Source organism: Danio rerio, chromosome 5 (assembly GCF_049306965.1).
Source record: "Danio rerio strain Tuebingen ecotype United States chromosome 5, GRCz12tu, whole genome shotgun sequence".
NCBI classification, from domain to species: Eukaryota; Metazoa; Chordata; class Actinopteri; order Cypriniformes; family Danionidae; genus Danio; species Danio rerio.
The window spans coordinates 64,860,001-64,872,285 of NC_133180.1; the positions used below are offsets into that span (position 1 = coordinate 64,860,001).

A 12,285-nucleotide genomic window follows, 5' to 3' on the forward strand; every position below is an offset into this window, starting at 1 on the left:
TTTTTCATATCATTCAGGTTTCAGGTCTGCGTCTTCATGTGTTTACATTTATTTATATGACTTTAACTTACCTTGATAGTAAAACCACAATGGTCTACTCAGAGTTAACGTTACTTTACTTTTGATTTCAGTTATTGGTTGAGCTTAATATTAATTCAACATTACACACTGTTTGTTTTGTTTACTTAAACCATATTATTCATATATAACTGGTGCTTAATTATTTTTTTACAGCAATTAGAACTCATCACACCTTTCCAGCTCTACTTCAACCCAGATTTAATACTGAGGAATTATCAGGTAAGTCTGAATAGCATTGTGCTTTGTTTTATTTATTTCATGGGCCTTTACACAATAAAATGAACCTTTTTTTATAATATGTACAGTGGAAGTCTAAATTATTACCTTACCTGAATTATTAGACCCCCTGCATATATTATGCAAATATATTTTCCAATATTTTTTTCACATTTCTAAACATAAAAGTTTTAATACATGGAACATCGAACATGGACTCAGCATGCACTAGGGCGGTTTGCTGCCGAGTGTGATGCGGCTGGGATGAGAATTAGCACCTCCAAGTACGAGGCCATGGTGCTCCACCAGAAAAAAAAAGTGGTTTGCTATCTCCAGGTTTGAGGAAAGTCCTTACCCCAGGTGGAGAAGTTCAGGTATCTTGGGGTTTCGTTCACGAGTGAGGGAAGGATGGAATGTGTGATAGGTGCAGCGGAAGTAGTATTATGTTCATTGTACCGATCTGTTGTGGTAAAGAAGGAGCTGAGCCAAAAGGCAAAGCTCTTGATTTACCTGTCAATCTATGTTCCTACTCTCATCTAAAATCATGAGCTTTTGGTCATGACCGAAAGGACAAGATCTTGGAAATAAGTGGCCGAAAGGAGTTTTCTTCGCAGGCTAGCAGGGCGCACCCTTATAGATAGGGTGAGGAGCTCTGTCACAAGAGGAGCTCGGAGTAGAGCTGCTGCTCCTCCACATCAAGAGAAGTCAGCTGAGGTGGCTCGGGCATCTGTTTCGGATGCCTCCTGGACGCCTACTTATGGAGGTGTTCCAGGCATGTCCCACTGGGAGAAGGCCTCGGGGAAGACCCAGGACATAGGTGGGACTTTGTCACTTGGCTGGCCTGGGAATGCCTCGGGATCCCCCAAAGAGAGCTGGAGGAAGTGTCTGGGGAAAGGAAAGTCTGGAGTTCTCTCCTAAGACTGCTGCCCCCACGACCCAGCCATGGATAAGCTGATGAAAATTAGATAAGATGAATCGTTTTAAGAACTCATTTCTGATAACTGATTTTTTTTTCTTTGCCATGATGACAGTACATAATATTTTACTAGATATTTTTCAAGATACAATTATTCAGCTTAAAGTGCAATTTAAAGGTTTAACTAGGGGTTATTAGGCAAGTTGGTTTGTTCTGTAGACATTCGAAAAAATATAGCTAATTGGGGCTAGTGTTATTGACTTTAAAATGGTTTTTAAAACATTATTCTTGCTGATATAAAACAAACAAGATTTTTTCCAGTAGAAAAAATTTTATAGGAAATTTAAATATTATATAAATATTTAAATCTCTGAGACATTTATTATAGACTTGTAAACTTATAGAAAATGCATGAAAATATACATTTGCACACTATGTTTTTAGTTAAAACAAGATAATTCACTCCTGTGTAAAGTTTGTTTAGATGCATGACATTTTTGTCAATTTCACATGCATTGGATTCAGTATATATTTAGTATGACATTATGAAAATCCCACAAAACAAAAACATAAACATTTATGTCCATATGTACTTTTCTGAAGTACATATGGATGTACCATAGTGCTAGCAATGTTAAGATCATCATTCAGTCGCCAGAAAATGAACATAAAAATTGTACTCAGTCGACACAAGAATTTACTTCTGGTAAAAGCATGTGTCAAATTTGTAAATAAAAAACAATGTTTGAGAGTAGTTTAGTAATAATGATAATTATTATTTATTTAAACATATTATTTGATTTAGTATAGCTGACTTAAAACATTAAATTAGAAGTTCAGTTTGACCCAAGCATGATGCTATTTTAATAAATGAAAATGTTAGTTTGCATAATGCATAAAATATTTAATTCATGTTAATGATGTAATGGTCAAAATCAATAACCCTATAAAGTGAACCTGTACAAAATACAAGGTTTATCTCTTTTGTCATTTGACAGAATGATCATTTTTAGTAGTTACTATAAGTTATGGATCTAAAAATGTCCTCCTTTAAGTCAACATCTTCGCTTAATGAAGTGACAGCTTTTTCCACACATAAGATGCGTAAATGTTATAATTACCAATATGGTTAATAATGACCAGGGCCAGACAGAATCTGCAGACATTTTTTTTCTATTTCTGCGCGAAATTTTGTAAAAAATCTGCGGATTTATGCAGAATGATTTTGGAGTATCATTTGACTTTAATTTATACTTTAACTTTTATTTAGTGTTTACAACGCAAATCCAATTAGATCCCCTTTGTCTTATGTCCGTCACATAATATATCTACTAAAAGACAAAAAATTGTACTTTACGAACTATTGTAAATAATTCATATGAACATGCTCATATTAGTCAATAATATTATTGACTAAAATAAGTTGTTAATGCTTCCGGATTTAAAAGAATACCCCGACAATGACTGAAGTCACAAAAATGAGAGGCTCCATTAAATGGCATAACATATTTTCGGCCCATAAATTTTCAGGGCTGAAAATTTGGTACATCTCTAATGACAACACTTTAAGATTGCTATTGTTGCAGATTTCTGCTGCATGATTGGCTCTTAGATCAATATAGAGTATAAAAGTCCAGAGCTTATCATTGTTATTGACATCAATTTTATTGTGATTCGATATAATATTGTTTATCGTCCCAGCCCTAGTATTGAATATAATAAATGTGTTTTTGAGCAGTAAGTTATCATTGTATTACACACTTTACCCCTCATACATTGAAAAAAAGTGTTTCAAGCAGAACTGTTGCAAACAATTTATTTGTGTTGAATTTAAACAAACAAATTAAGTTTAATAATGTTTAATTTAATTTGTTTGTTTAAATTCAACCCAAATAAATTGTTTACAACCACTTAAAGTAAAAAAATTGAGTAAATCCAAGGAATCATCTTTGAATATTTTTTTTCAATGTAGTAACAACTACAGAGCTTTGATCATAAAGTTTTTTTTATAGTAGATTGTGTGCAACAGGTTTTTTTATTAAGCAAACTTTTGATCATGTTGATAATTTAGAGCCCACTAGGGTTAAAATTGAAGTGTGTGGTTCTAATTATTTTTATGTATACTTTTTTCTGTCCTTAGGTATGGCGGCTAATAACCAACTTTTTATTTTTTGGTCCAGTTGGATTCAACTTCTTGTTCAACATGATATTTTTGTATCCTTGTAACAGGTTATGGTAATGCATGCACCATCCTATTGTAAAGGAAGCAGTGTGCATGAGGTGTACTACATGTTGTTAAAGTTGTTCAGTCCTTAACTGAGTCTGTCAGGTACCGATACTGTCGGATGCTGGAGGAGGGCTCTTTCAGAGGAAGAACCGCTGATTTTGTCTTTATGTTCCTCTTCGGTGGCCTTCTCATGACTGTATCCTTCACTATTGCTCGAAAGAGAAACACTCATTTTTTTGTATAGAATGACTGCAGTTGTTTAACATGTGTATGTATGCTTGTATTTATATAGCACATATTTAGTGCCTTATAGACCCTGTTAAACCCATATTCAGCATCATTCACATTTTATTGGGTCGACCAAAATGCAAATTAAAGTTATAGTTCACACAAAGATGACAATTTACTCATCATCAAATGGTTATGAGTTTCCTTATACTGTTGATCACAAAAGATATTGTGAAGAATGCTAAAAACACGTAACCATTGACATTCATGGTAGGAAAAACAGATACTATGGAAGTCAGTGCTTACCGATATTCAGCTTTTTTAAAAATGTTCAATTAAAGAAAGAAAAGAAAACATGTTTGAAACAATTAAAGGGTAGGTGAGTGGTGACAGACTTCAGTTTTGGGGGAACTGTCCCTTTTTAACAAGTGTAAACAAGGCTAGTTTGTACAAAAATGGAAAGATTTCACACCATTTACTTAAACTCAAGTGGTTCTAAACTTTTGTGAGTTTCTTTTTTCTGTTGAACACAAAACCAACAGATACTAAAGAAGGTTGCTAAAAAAAGTAGCCATTAAGCAGGAGGACATAAAAAAATTAGTAACAAAAATACTATGGAAGTTAATGGCTTCTGCTGCTTTCTAAAACAAATTCATAATATCTTCTTTTGTGTTTAACAGAAGAAACAGATTTGGAACAAGTGGAGGGAGAGTAAATGATGACAGAATAGACATTTTTGGTGAATTTCCTTTCTAGCATTTCTTCACTAAAACTTTGCGGAATGGTAAAATAGTAAAAATATAATTAAAAAATAGATTACAATGAACATGAAAACAATGTATAAATAAAAGATTACATAATATAATTAATAACATAATATAAAATAACATGTCGCTTTGAAGAATTGCATGAAAACTGGCCGGCTTTTTAGAAATATTATTTTCATCCTAATTTTTGTTTCTTGTTTTTTTTTTTAACAAGTTCATATGAGGAAATCCTGGGTTTTGTGGTAGCATGGTAAAAAGAATGGTAGAGTGACTCATCTCTTGCTCTCACCTAAAAAAAAGACTAATATAGAAGCAGGACAATAAAAGATGATCTGTTTGGCCTCATTTTGTAATGTACAAAAGTTAGGGAAATGTCATGTTGAAAGACACAAGCATCACGGCTGTCATATATTTTAAATGAAAAAAAATATATAAAAGATTACATAATAGAATTAAATAATGTTGTCACTTTGAAGAATTGCATGAATGTGAAAAACTGGCCGACTTTTAGAAAAAAAAATTCATCTTAATTTTTGTCTTGTTTTTTTTTTTTTTTTTTTTTAACAAGTTCATATAAGGAAATCCTGGGTGTTGTGGTATCATGGAAAAAAAGAATAGTAGAGTGACTCATCTCTTGCTCTTACCTCAAAAAAAAAAAGACTAATATAGAAGCAGGACAGTGAAAGATGATCTGTTTGGCCTCGTTCTGCAATGCACAAAAGCTTGGGAAATTTCATGTAGAAAGACACAAGCATCAAGGCTGTCATATATTATGAAAAGTAAAAAAACACTGCAAAAAAAGCTTTTTAAATAGTTTCTAGTCCAAATATTTAAAAATGCAAAAATCAAGAAGCATCTTTTAGACAAAAAAAATGTATTCTTTTTAGACATAATTTTTCAAAATTAAGTGCGTTTTTCCCTAAAACAGGAAAAATAATCTGCCAGTGGTGTAAGCAAAATAATCGTATTTCAAAGCGAAACTTTGAGAGTTTAGCCTAATCTCTTGGGAAATTATTTTCCTTGTTTTAAGCAAAAACTCAATAAAAGTTGCTGTAAATTTTACACTCAGAGGTTGAACCTGGTATTGCATGCCTGGTTTAAAACACATGCAAGCACAGGTTGTTAGATTGACACCAACAGGAGCAAACCTGTCTATCGAGCCTAAAGGCTGATTTAAGTCATGTTCTAAATAAAAGCAATGGCATGCAATATACAGAATAATTTCCATATTAAAAAGAGTAATATTTTTGTCCTAATCAGCACCTGAAATTTAAATTTTAGAAACAGCTTCTATTTCTTGCTGCTAAACAACAGGATAAACTGACAATGATCACCTCAGGTACACCTCATGTGCTTTATTCAGTGTTAAATGCTTACAATGTGAGTTTGAATGCAGTTTTACATGACATTTATCGCCATATTACTGAAAGCAGCAGTAGATAGTTCCCCTCATATCTTGAAAATAAACTGTTTGAAATTGAACCTGTGAACTGTGATATGTGTGCAAGCCAACACATATCAGTGATTGTCATCTACATTTAATAATGTTATAGAGCACTGGTTCTTAAACTTTTTTCACCAAGTACCACCTCAGAAAAAGTTGTCTCTCCAAGTACCACCATAATGACCAGTATTGAAATAAAGTAGCGTAGTTGGTTAAATTAAGCAGCTACAGCACTGCACAGTTTGAAAAGAGTCATATTCATTCAACGAAATTATATTTCATACAAATTATGAAGCTGATCAATTCTTATCACATGACTCACGGTGCGGCATTCTGAAAAGTTGAGATGTTTTCAACTGGGGACGCCTGGAATACACAAGCGCTTTGTGCAGCAGTTCTTACTAATTTTGCTTGCCAGTGGGTTAAATTTTGGCACTCAAGTGACCGAGATGTAACGAGAGTATGGTCACTTTTCAAAATAAAAGATTTTTCAAAATAAATGATTGTTCAGACTATATTATAAATAAAACTGAAATAATTAATGATTTTTTGTTGGTCCAGGACCAGTTGATCTATAGACCGGTACCGGTCTGTGGCCCAAGGGTTGGGGACCACTGCTCCAGCACGTACAGTACAGTAATTCTGAATGGCTGTTTCGTCTGGTGCAAACCGCCAAATTGCTTATTACTGCGTATCTCCTCATGTAGTGTACTGTTAAGATACAGGGTTACAATGTAACCTGCTCACCTAATGTTTATGTTCGTAATATTTATATTAATTTCTAATTAATAACCACCTCATGTGGAACTCTGAATCTGTGTCTCATTTCGGACACTGTCACTGTCCACTAGAGATCACATTTAGATTGCGGACACACACTTTGAGAGCCTTTATCACAGAATTAATGAAATACGCTGTTTTCCACAAGGGCTGCCCGGGGTGCTGAAATATAATTGGCTAAACTGTTAAAGTAAAAAAGTTAAAGTGACCAAAGTGTTTCTTAAATGTCTGCAAACAGATTATGGTATTTTTATCTTTTAGAAGAGTTAAAAACGTACACACACACTTTTAATTTTGACCTCCTATTTCTGAAAACGACAGTATTTTTTTTGCTTGTCTAGAAAATGCTAGAAACAAGATAAAATTCATTTTTGCAGTGATCAGATTGTGTGATTATTAACAAAAAGAGTCACTTTTGCGTTGCATTCAATTAAATGGCATTTGTGTGTGTGTGTGTTTTTTTTTTTTTCTTAATGGCGCTGCAGATATTTGGCACATTCGTGAACCTTGTTTTTTTAGGCCAGGCTTTTACCATCATGCTGGTGTACATCTGGAGCCGGAGGAACCCAAACGTGCGCATGAATTTCTTCGGTCTTCTGAATTTCCAGGCACCCTTTCTTCCATGGGTGCTGATGGGATTCTCTCTGCTGCTGGGAAACTCCATCATTGTCGATCTTTTAGGTAAACACTTGTGGTTATTTATAGAATTATTCACTGTTCCTGCCTACACAGAAATCCAAAATGTTATTAATGAACATTTTGAGTTTTAGTAACAAATTGAATAAACTAAATTGGCCTAGTGTATGTGTAAATGTGAGAGTGTATGGGTGCTGCCTAGTACTGGATTGCAGCTGGAAGGGCATCCGCTGCATAAAACATAAGCCGGAATAGTTGGTGGTTCATTCCACTGTAGTGTCTCCTGATAAATAAGGGACTAAGCCCTTATTAGGGCAATGAATTAATGGACGAATGATTTTTAGTAACACTTTCTATGAAGCTCATTCTAATAATGAATCATAACTCCGTTTATAAGTATTTATAATCAATCATATTATTTATTTAAATTATGTTTATATTTCTATAGACAAACCCTATACTGTATTATATTGTATCACTATAATACTATACTGTATTATAGTGATGGGTATTAATACTTAGTAGTGATGCATTTAATTTTTCAATGCACGTTCATAACACAATATGCATGATTTATGAGTAATAATTAGCCATGATTGTATTTATAAAGATGCAGTCTGCAATTTTAAAAAAATTGTTATGCTAAAGTTACAAAGAATGATTTGTCACATAAATGATTGCATTTATTTTGTCGATAAGACCCTTTATGCCTTATAAATGCTTATTGTGAGTCATAATAGTTACTAACATTTATAAATGCATCATTGCTGGATTTAAGTGAAGTGAAAACAGGATGCCAATTTTCCATGTTAATAATATTGTCCATTTGTAAATGTTTATATTATCTGAGCTTCCAACTCTCTAAACCTAACCCTAAGCCTTTATTTTCCTGGAAAAATGTAGAGAATAAAGAAAATAAAGCATGACAGACCATTTATAGAATTGTCAGGATTGACTATTAATTAATCTTAATGGCATCTTTGTTCAATAATGAGTGACTAATTAATACTTATAAATCATGCACATGTTTGTAACACATTATACATTGCAAAATGAAATGCATCACTAGGATCATAAACTGTTATTATAAATAAATGTCATTATAACAGTATGTGGTTTGTGTCTTTATAGATACATTTATAGAATTGTTATGATTGATTATTAATATTTCTAAACAACATTTTTATAAATACAATCATGACTGACTAATTAACACTCATTAATCATATATAATGTTGTAAGCACGTGCATTGCAAAATGAAATGCATTACTAATAAGTATTAATAACTGTATTCATAAATAAATGTCGTTATAATAACACTGTTTGCGGTTTGTTGTCTTTATAGATACATTTTTGTTTTAGAATTGTAATGATTGACTGTAAACAAAGTTATAATTCATTAAAATTTTGAGTTTCATAGTAAGTGTTACTAGACTTTTTTTAAGTTCTAAAGAGTAAATCTTTACTTGTTATGCTAGACAATACATCTAAATGCTCAGTGTATAATTATAATTGTAAAAGCTTTTGTTTTCTTCAATATAAGGCATTGCAGTGGGACATGTGTACTATTTTCTGGAGGATGTGTTTCCCAACCAACCAGGTGGTGGCAGATGGCTGAGGACTCCCTCTATCCTGTGAGTTATAAGAGTTTCTAACATTTTTACTATAGATTTTTATTGTAGATCTGTATATTTATGCATGTAAAACTGTTAAGTGTTTGAATTTATTATTATTATTATTTAAGTCTGGTATGCTCACTATGATTAAATATATTTGATAGTAGTGCAGGTAAACAGTGATACAGTGAAAAATTATTATATTATGTTTATATTTCTTAAACATAATATTTTAAAGCATTTTCTATTTTAATATATTAAAATAAATTATATAAAATTGTTTAAAAGTTTTAAATCTTATATAATTTTTAAGTCTCATGCTCAACATGATTAAATATATTTGATAGCAGCACATGTAACAATAATACTGTGAAATATTATATTTTAGAACATTATAATATCATAACATTTTTATAAGCAGTTTTTTATACATTTAAAAATTATATATATTTAATCCTGTGATTCAAAGGTGAATTTTCAACAGCTGGTAATCCAGTTTTCGCTGTCATACTTGTTCATAATGTGCTTAAAAACATTTATTATAATCAATTCTGGAAACAGTTGACCTGCTTTTTTGTTGGGATGGAATAGAATATTTAAAATAACTTTAAATTATTTTTAAATAATTTAAGTTTTAATAACTTTAAATAAAAATGTGAATTATTTTATTCAGTATGAATGCATTACATTTGTTAATTGAGGCAAAGGTTACTAAAGTAACAAAAGAAATTTGTTAACAATCTAGGATAATCATTTGTAATAATAATAATCAAGATTTACATTTCAAATAAATGTAATATTTACAGTAAAGCATTAAAAAGATGTTTAGGTGAAAGTCTGATTCTTAATTTTAAAATGCAAATCAACAGCTATGTGCGTTTTGAGCCTAAGAAGTGTAAAATAAAATAAATAAATAAATCCAAGGAAAACAAAAAGATAACTACGGCTCCTGTGAAACGTTATTTCTGTCTGCTTGCACTACATTAATGACCAAGGGCTGCAGTTTTAACTTTAAAAAAAATTGTTAAAGTTGCATAGATGAAAGTTGACTACATTTTGGATTGCCTGAGGTTGAGTAAATTTACAGGAAACTCTAATAACAACTATGTCTTTGTGAAGCACAGCGGTTTTTAATCTTGATACCATCAAGTGTTATTGCAAGTATCTTGCTATCACGATCTTGATGAATACTGAAAGATCGTGTGACTGGAGATAAATTCAGCTGTGAATAAAAATATGATAAAAAAATGCTAATTAGAACTTTAAAATACAAGTTATTTTAAAGTGAACTAAGCTTCATAATACTAGAGCAGGGGTGCTCAATCCTGTTCCTGGAGATCTACCTTCCTGTACAGTTTAGCTCCTACCCTGATCAAACCCACCTGAACCAATTAATTAGGACCTGAAATCCACTTGATAATTACAGACAGGTGTGTTTGATATGGGTTGCAACTGAAATCTGCAGGAAGGTAGATCTCCAGGAACAGGATTGGCCACCCCTGTACTAGAGTTTTGACTTTATCTACAAGGCTGTGTTTTTCTTCTAATAAGAGTTTGGTAATAATAAGTTCAATCTGTTGAACAGCAGTGGTGGAAAGAGTACTGAAACTTCATACTCAAGTAAAAGAATCATTACTTGCCTAAAAATGTAATGCAGGTAAAGTAAACATGAGTTTAAGTACAATAGGCATTATTTTCATCATCATCTAAACAGTGCATGTTACGATTTTGTATCTTCTTTGACACTTTTAATACTTCCACACTGTACTTGTTTGCTACATTTATAAAGTGCGTGTCTTTGTTCTTTATGATGTTAGTTTTCTGTGCAATTTGATTGGATGGGAATCAGAGGACTGATTGTTGTACTTAGGCAATAAATTATATGAAACGAAAATAAGTAAAAAATAAAGTAGTGACTGCAGGTTAAAGGAAAATGGTGTAGTAAAAGTATCGATATGGTACTGAAGTAGAAATACACATTTTTAAAACAATTCCCGAGGAAAAACTACTCAATTATAGTATTTTGAGTATTTGTAATGTTACATCACACCACTGTTGAACAGTAGTATATACACACACTTTAACAAGGAAAACAGGCCGTTATTAAACCTTTGAGGACCAACTTTTATGGCAAATAATCAAAAACAAAGATAAAAAAATAACATTTAGTAATCATTTATTCTCAATCAAGTAGTTCTAAACCATTTTGACTTGATTTCTTCTGTTGAACATAAAAGCAGATATTTTGAAGAATGTTGAAAACCAGTAACCCTTGACTTCCATACAATTTCTTTTTTACTATGGGAGTCAATGGTTGCCGATTTCCAACATTTGTCAAAATATCTTTTTCTGTGTTCCAACAGAAAAAAAAAACTGATTTGAAGCAAGTGGATGGTGAATAAATAATAGAATTTTCATTTTCTCTTGAACTCTTCGCTCTGTTTTTTTGTTTCCAGTAAGATGCTGTTTGACACACCTGAAGAAGATGCCAACTACAACCCTCTCCCTGAGGATCGTCCTGGGGGCTTCGCCTGGGGTGAGGGTCAGCGGCTGGGAGGATAAACTCAGCACCTCCTGTGCCTGAATCTTCACGGACATCTCAGAGAGCAAGAGAAAAAAAATCCTCTCTTTTTTTTCCTTCTTGTTTCTCTCGTGTACAAAAGAACCGAATGCTCCACTCACAGAGCAAGACACGGAGACTTGCAGTTTGTGTGCACTGAGATCACATGCCTCCAAATGTCTGCAAGACCCATAATGCTCCTCCGACTGTGGAAATGGGTTTAATAAAAGAACTGACTTTTTGATAAGTTGCTGTCCTGTACAACAGCCATTACGAATCCAGCAGCTGTGAAAGACAAATACAGTATATATTGATAGCCACCATTTTACTTGTTTTCTTTTTTTTTAATAAATGTATGTACGTTTCAGAGTATCTGTTTTGTTTTTTGTTTTTTCTTCAAAAAGCATTTTGGTAACTCTTTGGGCCCTATCATACACCCGGCTCAAGGTGTGGCGCAATAGTCTTTTGGTAGTTTTAGCTTGGCGCAAGAGTCGTTTTGAGGCGTTGCGCTACGCTGTTTAAATAGCAAATGTATAAGCGCTCATTTGTGCGCCCATAGGCGTTTTGGTCTAAAAAGGAAGGCGGACCGCTGGCGCGTTGCTATTTTGAGAAACTATAATAGATTTTTCATTAGACCAAAACAAACCCGGTCTAAACTCCAGCGCAGAGTTGCGCCTCGCTTACACACTGCTTAATACGCACAAGAGAGCAATGGGCAAATATCTTTACATATGAAAAAATTTTAATATTAAGGATATATATAGGATATTATAAGAATAGATATAAGATATAAATATAAAGGATTAAAATATT

At 32.6% G+C, this 12,285-nt stretch overlaps 1 protein-coding gene across 1 annotated transcript in view; it reads left to right on the forward strand.

The window, feature by feature from the left end:
• Positions 1-11,844, forward strand: part of derl2 (derlin 2) — a 12,108-nt gene extending 264 nt beyond the window's left edge. Inside the window, 6 exon segments of the mRNA NM_001024395.1 lie at positions 235-300; positions 3,354-3,427; positions 3,543-3,636; positions 7,145-7,340; positions 8,840-8,930; positions 11,369-11,844. Coding sequence (NP_001019566.1) covers positions 235-300; positions 3,354-3,427; positions 3,543-3,636; positions 7,145-7,340; positions 8,840-8,930; positions 11,369-11,474 — 627 coding nt within the window. The 3' untranslated portion in view covers positions 11,475-11,844.
• The last annotated feature ends 441 nt before the right edge of the window (positions 11,845-12,285 follow it).